Source organism: Prenolepis imparis, unplaced genomic scaffold, assembly GCF_030444845.1.
Source record: "Prenolepis imparis isolate NDT839.2.m4 unplaced genomic scaffold, iyPreImpa1.0 SCAF_4, whole genome shotgun sequence".
NCBI lineage: Eukaryota > Metazoa > Arthropoda > Insecta > Hymenoptera > Formicidae > Prenolepis > Prenolepis imparis.
In genome coordinates, this window is record NW_028141162.1 from 6,231,684 (window position 1) to 6,253,421 (window position 21,738).

General features: G+C 36.1%; 2 protein-coding genes across 2 annotated transcripts in view; one reads left to right on the forward strand and one right to left on the reverse strand.

Annotated features, from left to right (window-relative positions):
* The first annotated feature begins 1,216 nt into the window (after window positions 1-1,216).
* On the forward strand, window positions 1,217-5,476 carry LOC145935426 (uncharacterized). The gene is made up of 15 exons (XM_083036763.1): window positions 1,217-1,306; window positions 1,377-1,490; window positions 1,577-1,703; window positions 1,792-1,958; window positions 2,076-2,237; window positions 2,367-2,775; window positions 2,926-3,009; window positions 3,174-3,436; window positions 3,584-3,688; window positions 3,760-4,025; window positions 4,100-4,345; window positions 4,608-4,865; window positions 4,945-5,000; window positions 5,189-5,256; window positions 5,345-5,476. The coding sequence occupies exons 1-15, from the start codon at window positions 1,217-1,219 to the stop codon at window positions 5,474-5,476; spliced, it is 2,547 nt and encodes an 848-aa protein (XP_082892889.1).
* Window positions 5,477-5,727: 251 nt separating this feature from the next.
* The window catches only part of Hwt (SH2 domain-containing adapter heavyweight), a 160,578-nt gene continuing 144,567 nt past the window's right edge, over window positions 5,728-21,738 (reverse strand). Inside the window, exons 7-9 of the mRNA XM_083036762.1 lie at window positions 9,171-9,369; window positions 8,786-8,905; window positions 5,728-8,691 (exon numbers count right to left, since the gene is read on the reverse strand). Coding sequence (XP_082892888.1) covers window positions 8,502-8,691; window positions 8,786-8,905; window positions 9,171-9,369 — 509 coding nt within the window. The 3' untranslated portion in view covers window positions 5,728-8,501. The remainder of the gene's footprint in view (window positions 8,692-8,785; window positions 8,906-9,170; window positions 9,370-21,738) is intronic.

Below are 21,738 nucleotides of genomic sequence, written 5' to 3' on the forward strand. Positions count from 1 at the left end.
CAGATTTTGGCGAATCTCGATAATGCGTATGATGGAATTTATATAAAGGGGAAGTATTTTCTTAAAAAAGATACATGTGTGATTCTTTTTCCGAGAGATTCCGAAATTTAATTTTATTATTTGAAGAGCATTTTCTAACGTGGACCGTAAAAAGCTGAAAGATTCTTTAATTCTAGCTGTCGAAATTATAAAGATATAATTTTATTAATTTTCAAATTTTCAGCTTCTGATAAAGATGACTTATTTATATCATATTTGATTCATATGTAATCCGGTTAGGAAATACGGTGATTTTAATTCATCCCCGGCTGCACGATACAGGAGAATTCATCATAGTCGCGAAATGGATATGCGAGCGATATAAATACACGATCGAGCTGACGTCGATCGTATCTGTCCAACGGAAACGCTCGAGAATATCATATCCGGGGACTAGATAAAATATATACGATTCGATGTAATCTGCGGTAGTGTAGCTAGCCTGATTCTCTATTTCACGTTTCGGTCTACCGGCCACGTGCAGTCATATAAACCGAACTTGTTTGTAGAGAAATGACGCGCGGTGAATTACTGTTTCATTAACGCGTCACATCTATCGATATTTGATTAACGACAGAAATGATTGAAAAATATTAGACTGCAAACTGCAGTGTCTTTATGATTTATATGATACTCTTGGAACATAACATAAATGTTATGAAGAAAAATAATTATTTTTTTTTCTAATAATGAAGTGCAATATGTGCACAAAAATTCAAAGTTATATAATTATACAATATCTCAAGATGCATCAAAATTAATGATTATATGACATGAAAAATGACTATGTGAATATTAATTTCCTAAGCGACATTGGATAATAATATTTAATTATATACTATTAAGCGTATCATTTAATTCATATTAAAAATTAATAATAAAGTAATTTCTCGTCAAGGCTTTTATAAATTTTTAATGACATGTTCTATAATACAAATAACTTCCAAAGGGGCACGCTACTTGTCGAGCATGTTCGTGGCGCCAACTGTGAATATAAGGGCAAAACTTTATTTCTCTCAATCTGCTGGATAAGGGATGAATACAGGAACAAAAGGCAATTGATTTTCAAAATTGACAATTTAGTCAACGTCTTTCATAATAACCGTACTTTTATTTGAGAAGTTGAGTATTATGGTCCTTACATAATTCCTGAGAAATTAATCATTCGTGTAAAAAAATGGCTGCGGAAGCACCCTCAGTGACTAACGTTGTTAGCGTGCAAATTTCTCTTCCTCAAATGCTCGATCTTGCTCTTGGAACGCCGGAGGTAAAGCAATGATAAGACCACAAATCATGCATGCGACAGATGAAATGACTGATAGAGTCATTGATTTCAGGTTGGCGTGGTTAACTTTAACATTCTTCATAATTTTCTCCACGTCTTGTTGCAACAGATAAATTTACAGGCTGCCAAAGTAGAGTATCGCGGCGAAAACGCGGATCGTATTAAAGTAAGAAAAATATGACAATGTATAACTGAACAAAAAAATAGTAAAAAAAATTTTTTATGTATTTATTTACGCGAAGACTCTTATAGGCGATGGTCCAGTCCTTGAAACTGGGACCTGCTCTTTATCTTCAAGAATACAATATTATCGATAGTACTGGCAAAGTATCGCAACGAATTCGAGAAGATGATGTAGGCGTTGAAATATTTACAGAAGGTACAAAGCTTTAGCTCTTCCCTTAGCGTTTCATATTTTCATACATTTATTTAATTTATTATAAACTGCTGTGCGTATAATAAAGCAGATTTAAGTATTGAACCATCTACAGAGGAAGATTTAAAAGTAACGAAAGGAATAAAACAACAAGTAGCTCCTGGAAAAGAAGGCGAGCCTCATACGGTCATATTTGTGGAACCTGTTGTAAATGGTTCTCCTCCTACAGCATTAGCATTCAAGGAACTCGAACAATCTGTACGTGGAAGAAATTACTTTTGAAATAGATACTACTAAGTATATGATGTAGAGAAATAAGTGATACAATTGAAAGACACAATTAAAGCAATAAATTAAAGCAATAATTAACAATAGGTTAAAAAGTTACAACAGCAGTATCAAGCTCTGGAAGACTTGTCTACGTCTCCAGAAATAGTCGAACGTTTAAAGGGCAGAAACGGAGATCCTATCGCGGATATGTGGCAATTCATTAATATTAATAAGAGATTAGACGCGAGCGAACAAGGTATCGAGAAGGTATACTACTTGCAAGTCTTGTAAATTTTTCACGGACAATGTTTACGTTAATATTTTAATAAAAGAAAAACACAAATTAAAAGAGTATAAAAAATACTTATCTGAAAATATTAAACTATAATATTACAGCTTACAACAATGATACAAGATGTAATTAAAGGCGATATTGGTGTAATTGCAACAACAGACATATCGTTGATTAACGCGAGATTGGGTGAATTCGAAGAAAAAGTTGCAAAGATGGAACAGAAGCTCACCAATTTACAAACGATGGCCGACTTACTCGAAGGTATGTCGCCAACTGTTGATAATCATGTAACAGCAGCAGCGAAAGCTGTAGAAACCGCAGCAGAGGAAGTCATAGAAATCGCAGCAGAAGCAAAAATTGTAACCACCGAAGACACCGTACCATTCCCTGAAAAAGAAGAATCGGCAAGGGAAATTCCTAAAATAGCAGCTGACAGAATTCCCAAACCAATAGTTGACACAATATCAAAAACATCGGTCGACAAACTTAGTGCTCGATTGACAGTTTTGGGTAACAAGCGTCTAACGATTTTATGTAAAATTTATTTTAGACATTATCTGATTTCTAAATTTACAATATAGTAGCTACTGTAGTTTGTGAAATGTATTCAGAAAATAGTTTACTAATATATTAAGGAAATATATGTAGAAAGTATACCAGAAATACGTAAAGATGTCGATACATTGAAAGTGGATGTAGCTGAGATACAGCAAGAGCTGCAAGATCTTAATGAAAAACTTGCACGTGCGTCTGTTAACGATTTTTTCATATCAGTTATATCATTCATTCTATTTTATTATTTATACATTTTTTGAGATAATATATATCTATATATGTAGAAAGCGGAATACTCACAAAGATTGTTGATACGGTTTCGCCAGAATTGCGAGAAAGGCCTGCTGTTACAGAAGTAATTAAAGATAAAAAAACATCAGTTGAAGTGAGTGACGAAGTTTTGAGCGATATTACCCAACGCGTGATTGCATTGGAGAAAGATATTGAGCATTTGTTAGAAAAAGTGGAAGTTATTCGAGCATCGGAGAGAGCAGATGACATCGATATTAATGTACTTGTTGAAAAAATACAAGGAATTGAAGCGGATATGGAAAAAATCGGAGAAACGATGGACAGATTGTTAGATGACAAGGAGAAAAAAGAAACACATATTAATGTACGAGTTTTTAGTAAAAAAAAATTAAAATATTATTCATTTTTTATATTAAACAGCAATTAGACTAATTTGTAAAAATTGCTTTCTTGCATTTTATACAATTTATTCGAGTGACTGTATTTACGATTATTGCTTTTACGCTGATAGACATTGCTGGAACAAATAGAACTTCTAAAAGCCATCAAAGCAGATAAAGAAGATATCGAAGACGCTTTGGCTGACAAAGCGGATGCTCAAGTCGTTGACAGAAAGGTATAAAGGAATATCACAAATCCGCTGAATCATTTCTGATACAGACTGAAATACCATAAAAATCGCTGTAGGTATCACACGATCAATTCGACGCAGCCTGTGATGATCTCTCGCGTGGTCTCGAAGAGGCGATCGACAAACTGACTAAGCAAGAAGCGATTTGGCAACAAGCGCTTGACGAGGTGCAGAACGAAATTGCGGCAAAAGTGGATAAAATCGAGATGACGCCGTTGAAAAACTTTGTGACTAATAAATTGAAGTCGCTTCAAGAAAAGCTGAAAATCATGGCCGAGGCGAGGCGCGAGATCGAGGCAGCTGGAACGAAGAAGTTACTCAGGTGAATATTTCAAGGGCTCGCAGATGAGATTTTAACGTGTCTACGATATCTCGATCTCTTTCTTCTTTGCTTAGAGATGTTCAATGTATATCGTGCGACAAAGACGTCGTGATGAAAACAGAGGAAGCTGCCAGATTTCGCGCCGAACCTTTGCCTTGCACCGTTAGTATGAAGCCCTATCTCACATACAAGTTGGACCAAGTTAGGAAGCAGCAAAAAAAATTGCCTCACAGTAGAAATATGATCCAATTTGAAGCGGCAGTGCAGGAGGAGGCCAAAAAAATAAAAGCAAAGGAAAAATTACTCGCGAAGACTCCCAGGTAACTGGTAATAATATTCCCGGTAATAACATGTTGTTCGAAAAATCTGGAAAAAATATTACGTGAACATAAATCGAAAGCTGAATAATATGCCATAAAAATATTGATAAATATATAATTTAAAAAATTGAAATATTTGTTTAAAACTTTCATGAAGTTTCTCCCAATTACAATTGTAAACATAATAATTCTTAGAACTTTAAGTAGCGTATCACGATAAGTCTTATTGTCTTAAATTTGATAAGTAAAAATGTATATTTAGAGATCATCTCTGCAATCGATATTGCGGCGGGAGTCACACAGTCATGACTCCTCGACAAAAAGTTATGCGGGTGGAACATTTCTTGACCCAATGGGGACCCCAGATGATACAATTAACAGACGGTTTGATAAAGGGAAAAGACGGTAAGATGTATCGTAGCCGATTAATGCCGGATAAACTGGACGTCTGCGGGCCAACTTGCTGGGAGAGTCAAATTAGCGAGGAAACTCGATTTGCCGTGAGTTTCAATAGGAAACATCATAAGCAATTTAAGTATTTATTTCGCCCATGAAATATATATTGTTCCACCCTCACATATTTCTTAGGATGCGCTATCTACTTCGACGTCATTTTGTAAATCTCCGTCAATTCAACGAAATAACACTGGAAATGGTGAGCGAATAATACAATATTTTGTATTCAGAGAATCAGTCATTATTTGACAGGGAAACTGCCGTATAATTAAATCAAATCAAATATGTTAAAAATGTACTTATATAATTATTACAATTATTATTGTTATGCGATACGTGTGATAATTAGTTGCATAATACATTTTCCACATTCTTTTCCGTTGCAAGGTGTGGAAAAACGTAATGCGCGAAAACTATCGAAGGAACCGAGGATATTGGAATTGGCGGAGAAACCGGTATATCATACTCATTTTAATTACTGAAAATATCGAAATATAAGTTCTCCATATTTACGCTTCCATAATTACGTTTAAGTTGGCACAGATTGTAGAAGCGAGCCAAATGACACCGCCACAAAAAATAATCGACGATTTTTATCGCCCGTTATTTATCCCAGCTGAACCTCAGGATGAGGTCGTTCTTTACGAAACTAACGAAGCGATAGAGGGAGAATAAATTAAATGATAGAATATAATTATAGTGCAAGGAAAATTTGTATAACTGGATATATATAAATCCAATTTACATTAATACTTTTTAGATGCTTTTTTTGAAATGATACGGATTATATAATTTTGTAAAATTTTTCAGATAAAATTTTTTTATTCCCTTACGCGTAAAAAGATTTATTTTTTCTAGAATCATAATAAAAGCGCGAAAAAATAGAACTTGTACAAAAGTAGAAACAATTGACATGTGATGCCAAATTGCAGTTATTACGTTTTTTTATTATTTAAGAGAAATTTCCAGAGTATACAAGACTATCTAGTAAAGTCGATTTGGAACATTCGTGGTCTTTGCTTGCTGGAACAAAAATATTGGCTCGTACGAACTCGTTACAGTCCTGTAAGACTGTGTGTCAGAATATTGCACATCGCCGTCCGAGATCCGTTTACGTTAAAGGGCGTAAACAGTGCTCAAGGTATTCATTGGACTCACTCCGCATTGCTCGATCTTAACATTACATACCCTACAAACGATACTATGTGCTAGTATTTTTTTTATAATAATATATATATATATATTTTTATATATATACTATATGTATACGGTATGATCTAAGTGCTACTTCATATAAATTTGAAGGTACAGGAAGTATCTACAAGTTAGTGTCTACCATATAATTTACGTGTTATCTCTCGATAAGTATAGTAATCTACGTTTTTACGAAATCTCTAGAATTACAATACCATAGAACTACAGAGCTCTATGATTTCGCGATTAAATCAACGGCGTACAGAAACCTCATCGTTATCATCATACTCAATGCAATAAATATAATATGAAATAAATATATAGATTATAGTTTCAATGTATCAATTGCAGGACTATGGGGACAATATAATGTCTTAAACGTTAACATGGATATGCATTATCGATTACAGTTAATAATACTGGCAGCTTAAAAATACGTACGAATTACACTCAACCTAATCGGACGCGAAAGTAGAGAGTGCCTCGTGGATAATTCATTTATATTTCGATTGAATTTAAAATATTACTTTCTTAATCAGGAAACTAATAAAATCGTTTCTAACGAGATATCGCGAGAGAATTGTCAAACGATTGAAAGAGATTATATCAACTATTCTGGCACTCGCTACCGATCGTCGTATAAGTTTCCCTATGTCACTACTTAATATTAAGCAAAAGACTCCTTCTTGCTTTCGCGATAGCTAACGTAAATTCGTTCACAACCACGACTGCGAATCGAATTCTTAATCCGAAAAATTATTGTGACACCACGGACGTCTCATCATCGCGCCTGACCGACGCGTCGTTGCTGGCTACGTAAATACAATAGCAAGTTTAATTTATTTATTATTATCCGCGCGACACACACGGACAAGGGAAATTAAGTAAAAGATCACAGGTGAAACTAGGCTATCTCTGTAACAAATTAATATCACATGAAAAAATATGTATCGGTTGCATTCTATCGCAAAACTCTCCCGCGAATGTGTCGCTAGGGACTGTCGGACGGATGACTCGGATGACGAGCCACCGATGATTCAGATTGGCTGACTTCAATCATCTCTCCCCTCTCTATTCTTGTCGCGTTCATTATCGACGTTCGCGTCTTTTTGCAGAAAAGCACGTTATCTCCTTCGACTCGTGATTTTTTTTACGAGATTACACAGAACTCTCGCCAAAACAGCGATTGTTTCATCCGATACTCGTAATCAATGCCGATTCAATTTACTCGTAAATTATTTTTATATATGCTCGCTTAATGTGATCTAAACTTAATCTAAACTTAATTACTTATCAACGACGATGGACAACTAAACCCTGACTAAACGATTATGATTAGAAGTAAAGTTTGGCATCTCCTCGAGCTTTTTATATCTTCGCGCTCTATATCTTTCGAATGGATGTTAGGATTAATTTTTTATTGTAGCTTTTACAGCTCAACGCCATGTCGGGCCATTTCTACTCTCGTTACACTTCTCGTTAAACCTAAGTACATACATTACCTTCCGCTCTCTTTCTTACTTAAATTACCGTTTCGTAAAGCAGCGTTTCTGATCCCATCGACATAGTTTCTTTCGTAAAATCCGCGTGACTGCGGACTCAAGGAACAACCTTTGTAATAAATTGGCAAAATTATCAGCCGGATAATAATGTTTTCTCACGTATACTTTTTCGAATCGTTATCCCCCGTAAGTTCTATTGCAATTACCACTGCGTCAAATAATAATTTGTATCTGATTCAGATAATATCGCTCCTCGAATTCTTCCATTACGATGCTTCTGATATCGCAACGATCGTCTGTACGCCATATTACGATGCATGCGTCTGCTTATGAGGTAGGTTTACGCGATGTTTTCGAGGAAGACGAAGCATGTTCACCGATCTTTACGTTTTCGAATCCGGATACGTAGTCATCCTTATCGATTCTAATTCTATTGTGTAATGGAAGCTTGGACTCGAGCGTAGAAATTAAATTGTTATCGAAAAGACGATGGTATATAACGCGTTATGAGAAAGTTTTCTTTCACTCGGAGCGGACCTGAGATTCTTCATGCATACTTTAAACATCGGTTTCTTTCGCTACAAATTGCACGAACCCGGACGTTCTCGCCTGATCGATCGTACTGTGTACCGTTAAGTAGCTTCCCTCAGTCACTGTTTATACTTTTGTACTGTATTCGTACTTTCCCCTGTAACATTTTATGACGGAGTGGTATCTCCCGTCGATGCCATTATTGTCCATTATCTCTGACGTTCTTCGTGCGGAATTCGATTCGTTCAACCGAAATACGGAATTGATACGGAGGAATCTCGGAGGAAGTCGATCACGTATCATTCGTGAACAATTCGGAAGACTCTCGGAGAATCGCACGGAGAAACAATATTCTCCGACATTCCATTTTGCTGTATCAAGCTCGTTCATTGCCAAATCGCGTGCTTCGGCGGGAAAAAAAGCAGATTATCAAAAAGAGATACAGCACCTTAAATGGCGCTACGATAGATGCGCTACAAAAGTTGAACTATGACCGGATGCAGGAGACACATGTGCTCGGCACCGCGTATCGGAAGACGATTCACGCTGAAATGACGGACCATTTCCGGTATATTTTCGAACGGTTTACTAAACTGTCCCAGGATGTAAGCGTTTAACTCCTCATTCTTTTGGATGCGCATATGCATGAAACCGCGAGCGCTCCTGAAAAATAATCCCAGTAAAATAATTATGTCGGTCATTAAAGAAAAGTTTGTCAATTATCAAATATGAAAATGTTAATTTACATGACACTTACTTCAAAGACAGAGAATAATCCTGCTTGGTCGATTCGCTGTTCCTCACCAAATAGCTTCCTTCCTGATGAACCCGCAAGAGACTTTCCGCCTCGATGCGCGTGATGGAGCCGTGATACCACCTAAGTAACAAATCTCTAGTCAATTATCCTAAATTAGCGTAAGTTAATTAGCAAGATTTTAAAGTCGCGAAAACATTTCGCGAGAAGTGCCTCCACGAAATTCAAAAATAAAGTACGGTCGCACGAGGGAGGACAAGAGCGCGCAACCTTGAAACCGTTAACGAGCTCATTAGCGGTTCTCGAGCCAAGAGATAATATTACCTACCGCATGTCAAGATTCGAAAAATTGCGACGAAAAGCGACTGATTAGTCTCGGTATACCAACCCTTGTCTCTCTAAAGGAAGTTCCACGTCCACCAGATCAGCTGATATCCGTGCAGTACTGATCTCTAGCGGTAAGCCAAGGCTCAAGCCAGGTTTCTTCGGCGCCAATAAACCGCCGCCTGGAATTCCGCAGCTCGTCCCCGCCGTGTTTCCACCGGCATCCAGATTCAGAGTCATCTTCGGGCGCGACAGACCGCCGCCTGAAATGAGTCACCCGACAGTTAGACGCATCGTGGTGCTCCCACCAGTAAACACCGATGATATACCGGCATGTATAGAGTTGCCGGCAATCTCTCTTTCGCCCTTTCCTCCCCTTTCTCGCTCTCTTTTTACTGTCTCTTAATAATTGCTACAAATCAGAACTTGGATACCGAATAACGAGTAGATTAAGCTGCGTCATCTATTGGAAATTGTTATGGGAAATTGTTGACATTTTATTATATTATTATACTATATAGTAGACTCTTATCTCCCCTTGCCTAATGTGGTTGAGATCAGAAATTAAAACACAATGCGATACTGATATTCAGAATCAAATAATAATTAATATCACATAAATAATGACAAACGATAAATACGTCTAATACTATAAAGATAATATCATGGCATTGTTGAATTTACATTATTATAATTAAACGAAACAATAGCATATAATAATTTACACAATGTAATATATTTTGAAAAAGTTAATATATCAAAAATTACTTTTTCTAAGACAGTTTTTACGGGCATTATCCAAAAAAATGATGATTCTGTCATAATTTATTTTTTATCCAATTTTATACAGTCGTGTACTTTTTCCTATACTAGAACAACATAAGCGCGCGCATAGCGCATTCTTCGGTTTTATGTTTAAAAAAATGATATTAAAAAATAAATAATATAATGTTTATTTAAACTCGATTAATATTTTTTCACAGAAATTAGCTGATTAAAGCGTTTATTTGCTAATTAAATATTTTAGCTTACATATTTATATTTATATTGTGTATGTTATAATTTGCTAATTAAATTTTAAAATAATAATATGGTAATAGTTATAAAATAGTAAAATGTTGTAAATAATATGTTATAATACCTTATTCTCGATTAATATTTTTTCTTTCTAAAGCTATATCTTTTCGAACGAATCTCCTTCGAGTTTTAATTAATTATTAATATTATATAAGTCATGTATATAGTATCGCGCGCGCGCTATTAGAATGAAGTTGCCGATGTTTGTAGCGAATAGCGGCCATTACCGAAACGCCGCGAGTATCAGGCAGTTGGAGCTGCGTCCCGCTGTGATTAATTAGTAAGCATAATCGTTAGAAAAGATTTCTATCCTTTGTATTGTAATATTTATCAATCGCATATCATAATTTCAACGTTAATATGTAGTCGTAATTGTTCGAAACGCACATTTCGCGAGAAATTCGATGCAAAATCTCTTGCCAACTTAACCCAACTTGATCTGTTGTCGAGCGCGCGAATGGGTTACGATCCGTGAATATATTTATCGTTAATTCTAGTTTACATATTTATATGGTGTATGTTACAATGCAAAATAATAAGATTATTCTAATATATGTATGTATTTTATTTGTTACAGGTAGCATTCCGATACACAGTGCGATTCACGCGTCGTGTCGGGAGTGCCGTGTAAAGTGTCGCGCGTCGGGAGTGCCGTGTTAAGTGTCGGGCGATCGTAATTATTCATATTTTCGTGAATGTCGTGAGTGCTATCATGGACCAAGAGAGGAGGAGGAGGTCCGGGGAGGCATCGGGCGACAGCGGGGCAACTATGAGGTATGCAAAATAAAAACATTTTTTCTAAATTCTAAAAACTGCATTGTTTATGAGATATTCGACACACACATATGTATATAGGTATACATAATTTGAATATTTTGTTTTCAGATTAATGTGCTGTGTACTACAACTCCGGTATTGTACGTCTCGGTGAGTGAGAAATTATTTATTTTATAAGATTTCTATAGTGGTAATGGGGGTGTATATAATATGTTGAGAAAATATCATAAAAGTAATATGTTTTAAATAATATGTTATAATATCTTATTCGCGATTAATATTTTTTGACAAAAATCAACTGATAATTGTCAAAAATATTAATCAAATTTAAAATATTATAACATCCCTTCCTAAAAAAGAGCATGTTAAGTCGATTCTCGCAAGTATTGTTGCATCTTTTCCGCGATGCTGATTGACTGTTTCGATTCGCATTGTGCGTTATATTCGTATCGAACATGACAGCATTGAGAGACTCATCTGTCATCGCGAGGATTAGTAGTTTAACAGTTTGTTCAAAATAAAATTAAATAAATTAATATGTTTGAAATAATATGTTATAATACTTTATTATCCGCGATTAATATTTGTTGACAGAAATCAGCTGATAACTGTCAAAAATATTAATCGAGTTTAAAGTATATATTATAACATATTATTTAAAACTTAAAATATTATTATTTAATTTTATTTAATTTTAAACAAACTGTCAAATTGCTAACTCTCGCGATGACAGCCTCTCGATGCTACGAATATAACGCACAACGCGAATCTTGACAACCAATGAGCATCGCGGAAAAGCGACAATATAAACTTCGATATATGCGAGTATCAACTTTACATATCTTTTTTAGAAAAGGAATATAATATCAATGTGCCAAGGGCTCTTTACAAACAATAATAATCGAAAGACACTTGGCAAGGAAATGCTTCTGAATACGGCGGTAGGACGCTAATTTCATTTGTTGGCGCAATCTCTTAGCGGTTGACTTGTCGGACGCGCTACATGATGCAGGTACAATAAAATTGCTCTGACAGGTGTAACGTCGAGTTAGCCTTTTTTGCGGCTTAACGTGTCCGAAGGGCACGCCGAAGTGCTCTCGTCTGACGCATATGCAGATATATAGGATGTCTCAACACAACCGGGTAAATTAAAAAAGCGAAGCGTCTAGAGAATTACGGAATTATTCGACATTAAATATTTTCAACGATTTGCGCCTAGAAAAAATAAAATTTATTTTATATATAATTTTAATTCACGCACAACTCTACTTTTACAAAAATTTTATTTAAGTCTTATAATTGTGTGTTGTAATATTTAATATGAGAAATGCACCCGACAAATAATTATCTCTAACAAACTTTAAACTGAAGAAAAAAGGCGAAGTTTCTGCTATAACTTGCGATAGAAAAGATATCTGCTTTTGGAGCATCCTGTACACGCACATCAAATTACGGCGAAAGGAAGACCCGCAAAACCGTGCGGCTATCTCTCACGCGCCATTTCTATTCAATTCCTCTTTGCGAAACACAGGTTTCGGGAATGGTTAAACATTAACGGCGGCGAACGGCTAGCGTTACTCGACGAGATTGCGTGCGTCTGTATTATTAAATTCAATCTGGCGATCGGCCGAGCAGATTTATCCTCTTGATTTTTTCCTCCTTTTTCCTGAACTACGACAACGCGGTGTAAACGGTTCTTCCTCTCAACTTCTTTGTCTTTGCCAAAATCTTTCTCTCGCTCGTTCTTTGTACATCACCCAACCCACAGGTAATCTCTCGTCCTGACACTCGTATCCTTATTCTCTCCCTCTGACTGTTTTAATATCCGTCTCTGACGGAGATACATACGTCTCAATCAATTTCTTCGCGGACTTCCCGACTGTCGCGAATTCCCGCGGGAAATGGGGAGACGCCGAGACGTCTCTGTACCGGATCTTACGTAAGCACGAGTCACAAGAACACGAGTAAACTCCTTCGTAGTGATCATCATGTATGAATTTGTAGCAACGCTTGTTTGCGTTAAGACCTTGCTCACTCCCATGTGTGCAAGCTTTGGAGAGAGGATGTTCTGAAGCATCGTGCAAGGAAAGAGCGATGCGAGTTATGCGTGCGGCGATAGAGAGTCAGAAAAGAAAAATAGCGTAAGAGAAGGCGAAAAATATTCCTTCGACGCGAGACACGCTAGAGGCGACACCGCAGACACGTCTCCGGGGAAATTCGTGGTCACGAACGAAGCTCTGAAGCAGAAGTGGGACGGGGGACGCACGGGAAATCTCGCAGGCTTTCGCAGCCCGCGAACGCTGTCGTATTATCACGGATGGCGAAACGGAAACTTTTAATTCCCCGCAAAAATCAGGACATATTGACGACACGTTTCGCCGGATATCGAGGAGTCGAGACGGTTCCTCGAGATGACTCCGGGAAGTCGAGCAATCCCCGCGCCAGCGATTCGTATTTATTGCCGGCCGAAGGAGATGGAGGGTGGAACCCACCGTAGAGATTTACGACACCGCTAAATTTACGGCTTCGGGGAGCCGGCATGTCAAACTCGCCTGGAAAGGAGTCAATGGCGATTCCATTGAGTGGCAAGACGCTATTAAATGAAGGATAACACCTTATGACGGAGCAGCAGCCACTGTGGCTTTCACGAGGAGAGGAGAATTTTGCGGACTCTAAATGCGCGAGAAGAGACGTAATGGAACGAAGTAAAATTTGTGGTTTCGACGAATCGTCGAAATCGATCGCGTTTACAATCAACGGCACCTTCATCCTATATAAATGCAAAAATATTCGCGTCGAAACTCTGAAACTTTCGGAAACTCTCGCGCATGAATTGACCGTAGATGGAGGAGATCTCGAGAGTTGCCGAGTCACGATGATTTCGCAATCTTGAAGACTCGCTACGTCTCTCTGGCTTATATCGCACCGTTACAAGGCAGCTCCGTTCTCTCCCCTAAAGAAATTTCGCAATGGTGCCGAAATACCCGAACAACAGATGTGAGATGCCGTTGTCTGGATAGATCTCGGAAATATCCGCCAACAGATGTTGCAGTTACACGCCCTTGAGCTCTTCCATCCCTCCGTCGACGGGCCCTTATCGACACGGTGGCAAACACTTCGAACCTGCTCGGAATGGTTGATACGTTCGCGATCCTCATGAAATATGAAGTACGATAGACGCATATCAGACGTTTCCATCAGACGATTCCGATGATTTTTCTCGCACAATTTGTCCGAGGATCACCGACATTTCGGTCTACGTTACTGGCCGTAACATTCATTATTTACGAAATAACTTGCTCTGGGATGTTCATTTTTTATCTACGTACTAGCGCCAGGGAACAAGTTGTTAACCAAACCGTCTGACAGTGACTGATTTCATTTTATTATGATACTAAAACCGTTTAACAAGTTATTTAATATTGATTATTTTATATTATTATATTATCACTGACACATTTAAAGAAAATATATTGCAAAATTAAATTAATTAAATTGCCAATTACGTAAATTAAACCAGCGCGCGTAAATATTTTAACTTAATTATTGTTTCTAATTAATTTAATTAATGTTTTAATTAGTGAGCGTAATTATTAAGATCGTTGTGTGATGCGTCAGTAGAAAACCCTAGAAATGGTCAGACGAATACCGGTTCGACTCGCTCTGGCATTTTGGATCGGTACCAAATGGATAACAGCAGACAGTCGCGACGTGTCGCTCCTGTGACATCAGACAAACGGTACGTGGCTAGATTTTTCAAGGCTTTTGGGATAAAACTGCGTTTACTTTGCAGTCGGGACTTTATCTTCGCATGAAGTTAAAGTGTACACTACGAGCGTTGTCTGCATTCGTGACAAAATCCTCTCGCCGACCGAGAATTTAGAAACAGAACGCACAGCGGCAATTTGCAGGCTCCTTTAAAATTTACGAACTGTAAAAATTCGTCGAGAACAGAGGGATGGTTGTTAAAAAACTTGCATTCGCAAAAAACTAGGAAAATTTGCTGAGCTTCTACGACGTTTTAATTTTACTTCGTTAGCGAACACAGCGCAGCTGCAAGTGAAATAATTATTCAATTTTACATAATTACGTAAATGTAATAATAATAACAATTCAAGCGCGTACAGTGTCCCGTCATTGTTTAACGAACTATAAAAATTCTAAGCACGTCGTTACATTTATAAGACTAATTCTACCACCGGAATCAGATGATATAACAGCTTTAAAACGAAATACTGAAACGCGACCATTCGTGTAATAATTTGGCCAATTACCAAATGACCGAGTGTGCGATGTTGACTAAACCGTACGTGATTCGTGTGTATGAAGAGGTACATATAACGAAATTGCGGATCCTTCCATGCCGGGGAACGAAGTAAACAGAACAGTGCGATGAACGAATTTAGGGCCATGGCAAACTATCGAATGGAAATGTGCAACGGTAGAATCGTAAATATCTGCTTCGCAATTCACATATACCACTTACATACAGATAAGATTCATCCTGTTGTTAATTTCATAGAATCAAATGTATTTTACGATAACAGAATAATAAAATGAAGAAAATAGGTGTATATTCTTCGCTACGAGAAAATAATTCTTCTAAGAATTCTTCAAAAAATATGTTTTATGATCCAATTTTATATAACTAAATTAGAGAGATATGTAATCTTTTTTCTCTTTGAAATGCTACATCTTTTTTTTTTCTTTTCTTTTTGAGCATTTATTTTTAAGCGACACAAATAAGCATTTCAAACAAACACATATATTTTTATGTAATAATAAATCTTCTTAGAGAGAGATCGCAGTTAAATAGAGAATGTAACGCGGAAAAATAGAAATTCTGATGTAAGTTATATTCAACAACTTCAATCGTAAACAACCGGAAAGAATTGTTGAATCTTGTATATATACTCTTTTTCTCCGGTTTGCCAAATCTTTCTTCGTATAGTCCCCGAAGTGAACCCAGCTAGATAACCGCATTGATGTACTTTTTTGCCTCCCTCCTCCCTTTTCTGTAGCTTCTCGTTAACGATCGTCATCAGCTAGGAGAGTTCACGTGCACCGACACCAGTAAATGGCTTACGCGCAAGACAGATCTGCTCAGCGTGATTGCGAGTGTAAATTTTTTCGACGTCGAGAATCGCAAACGTTCTAACGTAATATCCGTACGTGTCTCGTACGAATGTTGAATGTATTCATCGTTGGGATACGTGAGAGAGTGAGCCGCAACGAAGCTATTCTCATTTTTCGCTCGATTTTCTGCAAGAGTCGACGTCTATCTCTCGATTCTTTATATTTGATTTGTATTTCGGCAGATTTGATAATACTGTTTTACGACGAAAGAGAGTCGTTTCGACGATGATGTTTAAAAGAGATGATCGGAAAGGGGACAGTGCAAACTTGTCGCAAGTAGGGCGTAATATTTCTGATACTTTCAATACGCTCTCGCCTGCTATCTTCCTAGTGACACGTGCTCTCATACACCGACGACCCGTAGTACGGGCACATGAACCGACGTGTGGGAAGCGGAATAAAGCGGCGGCTTTCCGTTCCATCCTCCGATCCCATCTCTAGTACATTGTGAACCGACACAAACCAATGACTTTTATCTAAGAGAACAATGCACGAACTCTTCTCCTTCCGATGGTTGACCGCTCGTCGACGTCATCGAAACGTAAAAAAAGATGCATCGAAGAAAAAATAAACTCTTATTGTTAGATTCGCTATTTCTGGTCACTGCGTCCATCATCTTAAAAAAAGTAGATAAAGACGTTCAACGCTCAGACTTGAAAAAGAGAAAGAGATAATTATAATTTTATAATTTTATAAATTAAGATCAAGAATTTTTTATCATATTAAGATAATTATTATCTTAATAATTATTAATGAAAAGGAAAACGCAAGAGACAATTTGTTTAATTACCATAAAAAATAAATAAGCTAAATATATATAACTAAATTGATACTATAATTATATTATTAATGATATATATTAGTAGATAAAAATGTTTTTACATCTAGAAACGAGTTAAAAATTGTATTGCCTCATCGGTCAAGATGACTTATCATGATCGATAACCTATTCGCATCGACGAACAAATAAGACGATCTATGCGCGATAATAGAAAGCAAAGAAACCGATCGATCACTTCCCACCGACGAGTCTCCAATCCCTAAAATCCCTAAAAAAGTAATTGTCGACAACTGGACGCAAAAGAAGTATATCTTCGAGAAAATCTGGTTTTGATCACGTGCTAACGCGCTCTACATCTCATTGCCTTACGTCGCCCTTTTTCTCTGTGTGCTCCCTCCTCAAAAAGTAATTTACGAATCCGAACCGGCCGACATCCATCAACCGGAAAGAGTATTATAGATCTCGATCTCTCACACTCGCAGCTAAACTGCTGAATAGAGATGCGGAATATATCGCGTAGGAAAGAATGCATTCTGCATGCTTATACGAAATGATACGTCTAACATTTCCTTTCTAATAAAGGCATGCTATTGATATTGTTGTCGCTTTTCCGCGATGCTAATTGGCTGTCTCGATTCGCGTTGTGTGTTATATTCATAGCATCGAGCAGCTATCATCGCGAGGGTTAGCAGTTTGACAGTTTTTCCAAAATAAAATAAAATAAAATAATATTATGTTTTAAATAATATGTTATAATACTTTAAACTCAATTAATATTTTTGACAGTTATCAGCTGATTTCTGTCAAAAAATATTAATTGCAAATAAAGTATTATAACATATTATATTACTTACAAAATATTATTATTTTATTTAATTTTATTTTGGAAAAACTGTAAAACTGCTAACCCTCGCGATGATAGCCTCTCGATATTACAAATATAACGCACAATGCGAATCGAGACAGCCAATCAGCATTGCGGAAAAGAGGCAAGAATACTTCGAGATTTTCGAGAATCGACTTAACATGCTTTTTTGTAGAAAGGGAGTATCTTTAAAACAAAGTATCTTTAAAACAAAGGGGGGTATCTTTTAAACAAAGTACCGATAAAGTGAGGAGGGCGCAAAGAAAATTAAAAAAAAAGATACGAGAAGAAAGGTCAATGCTCGAAAATACACGATATAATCGCGTATGTGAGTAAAATTGAATGAAATACATTTGTGTAAATAAATGAAGTCATAAATCGCGAAAGTCGGCGACTCGGACATGTAATATAATACCTCAATCGGTGGAGCGGTATTCGCTCGAGAGCTATGTGAACCTAGCACCCGACTTTTTAAAAATTAATTTTTTAAAACGGAAAATGATAGCATTTCGTTTGTAGTTGTTTGTAATAACAATAATTTCGTTTGTAATTTTATCAATTAATAAATTTAAAAAAATTTTTAAATGACTCGCACCCGACATTGAGATATCGCAAATATATCTAATAAATCTTAATTATTATTAACGATCGCTAGTCAGAAAAATAGGAGTAGTAGAAATGATCGACCAAAACTAGCAAATAATAAATTTATTTAAATTTCACGACGTTTCGACCATATGATTGTGGTCCTTTTCAAGTGAAACAAGATAAAATTAGTTACAATTACATCTCAATTATACACAATTGTCATTGTACAGCATTTTTTATTAAAAAGTCAAATAAATTGAAAGTGCGAGACAGCAGACAACATATCCTCCCGAAGGATCGTCACAGAATGCAAATATATCTTTATAACTTTTGAACCGCTCAACTACAAACGAAAGGAAAATCACTACAAACAACTACAAACGATTGTAAAGAAGACTGCGCAAGCGGATTTGCGATATCTTTAAAATTAACAAATTTACCTCTTTCATTTACCTCTATCATTTTCCGTTTTAAAAAATTAATTTTTAAAAAGTCGGGTGCTAGGTTCACATAGCTATCATTTTATATATTTTGTTTTTTTAAATTGTTAGGCGCGTCTCTACCTCGCTTTTAATGTATTCGCGACTTTCGATCACGTAGGTGCGATTAAACTGACCAGTCTCTGGGCTTACTACTTAGGCTCGCGATGCAGAGCTGTCAAGATTAATAAAGAATCATTTTATATATTTTGTTTTCTTAAATAATATTTTTAGGCGCGTCTCCACCTCGCTTTCAATGTATTCGCGACTTTCCATTACGTAGGTGTGATTAGACTGACCAGTCTCTGGGCTTACTACTTAGGCTCGCGATGCAGGGCTGTAAAGATTAATAAAGAATCATTTTATATATTTCGCTTTTTTAAATAATTTTTTCACACGCGTCTCCATCTCACTTTCAACGTATTCGCGACTTTCGACCACGTAGATGCGATTAGGCTGACCAGTCTCTGGAGTTACTACTTAGGCTCGCGATACAGGACCGTAAAGATTAATAAAGAATCATTTTATATATTTCGCTTTTTTAAATAATATTTTCACACGCGTTTCCATCTCGCTTTCAATGTATTCGCGACTTTCGACCACGTAGATGCGATTAGGCTGACAAATCTCTGGGCTTACTACTTAGGCTCGCGATACAAGGATCGTAAATATCAATGAAGATCACTTCCATTTTTTATAAATATTTCGTTTTTTTAAATAATATTTCACACGTGTCTCGTGTCTCCGCCTCGCGTCTGTTCTCAACGTATTAGGCTGACCAGTCTCTAGGCTTACTACTTAGGCTCGTGATACAAGGACCGTAAAGATCAATAAAGATCATTTTATATATATTTTGCTTTTTTTAAATAATATTTTACATGTGTCTCCGATTCGCGGTCGCTCTCAATGTATTCGCGTATTTCCAACCACGTAGTTGCGATTAGACTGACCAATCTTTGGGCTTACTACTTACAGTCGCGATCCAGGACTGTAAAGATTAATTAAGATTATTTTATATATGTATATATATATATATTTCGTTTTTTAAAATAATATTTTACATATGTCTCCGCCTCGCGTCCGCTCTCAACGTATTAGGCTGACCAATCTTTGGGCTTACTACTTAGACTCGCGATACAAGGACCGTAAAGATCAATAAAGATCATTTTATATAAATTTCGTTTATTTTAAATATTTTTACACGCGTCTCTGCCTTGCGGCCGCTCTCAACGTATTCGTATACTTCCGACTACGTAGGTGCGATTAGGCTGACCAATCTCTGGGCTTACTACTTAGGTTTGCGATACCAGGACCGTGGGATCAATAAAAATCATTTAGTTATGTGAACCTAGCACTCGACTTTTTAAAAATTAATTTTTTAAAACGGAAAATGATAGCATTTTGTTTGTAGTTGTTTGTAGTAACAATAATTTCGTTTGTAGTTTTATCCATTAATAAATAAAAAAAATTTTTTTAATGATTCGCGCACCCTACATTGAGATATCGCAAATCCGCTTGCGCAGTCTTCTTTAGATTCGTTTGTAGTTGTTTGTAGTGATTTTCCTTTCGTTTATAGTTGAGCGGTTCAAAAGTTATAAACAATTGTTTATTCGTCCAAGAGCTAACTTTGTCAATTTTTAAGATTTTTCAAATCCGCTTGCGCAGTCTTTTTTAGTATCGTTTGTAGTTGTTTGTAGTGATTTTCCTTTTGTTTGTAGTTGAGCGGTTCAAAAGTTATAAACAATTGTTTATTCGTCCAAGAGCTAACTTTGTCAATTTTTAAGATTTTTCAAATCCCCTTGCGCAGTCTTCTTTAGAATCGTTTGTAGTTGTTTGTAGTGATTTTCCTTTCGTTTGTAGTTTAGCGGTTCAAAAGTTATAAACAATATTGTTTATAACTTTTGAACTGCTAAACTACAAACAAAAGGAAAATCACTACAAACAACTACAAACGATTCTAAAGAAGATTGCACAAGCGGATTTGCGATATCTTTAAAATTAACAAATTTACCTCTTGGACGAATAAACAATTGTTTATAACTTTTGAACCGCTCAACTACAAACAAAAGGAAAATCAATACAAACAACTACAAACGATTCTAAAGAAGACTGCGCAAGCGGATTTGCAATATCTCAATGTCGGGTGCGAGTCATTTAAAAAATTTTTTTTATTTATTAATTGATAAAACTACAAACGAAATTATTGTTACTACAAACAACTACAAACGAAATGCTATCATTTTCCGTTTTAAAAAATTAATTTTTAAAAAGTCAGGTGCTAGGTTCAGTACGTGAATTATAGATTTTCAGTACTGTCAGTACTGAAAATCTATAATTCACGTCATATATATATTATAGATTTTCAGTACTGGCAGTAAATTTTGGAACACGCCTTAAAAGGCATGCTTGAATGAGCATTGTTCGGCTTTACGTACACACACATTTATTTCATTCATTTAGTTACGTACGCGATTATAATGTCATATGTAATTCCGAACATTTTCTACGAGTGTATGTGAATTTAGGAAATAAGTGTATATTTATCATTTATATCCATTTTGAATTTTCGACAATAAAATAGCGTTATAATTGTCATTAATATTAATCCGTGCGTTAATAATTTTAATTAATTTTTCATTATTTATTGCGAAGATTGTAAAACAATAGAGGGTTTTTACCTACTCGGTTTATCTTCGGTTTATTCTAACTCTGTACGATGGGTGAGCGATTATTATCCCACACACACACACATATTCTGTATATATACAATTTCTATATAAACAATTTATTTTTATTATATACTAGAATAACACAAGCGCGCGCTATATTCCTCGATTTTATATAAAAAAGAATGATATTTTTATGTAAAGTTTGTTTAAACTTGATTAATATTTTTTGACAGAAATATTAATAAAGCGTTTGCTATAAT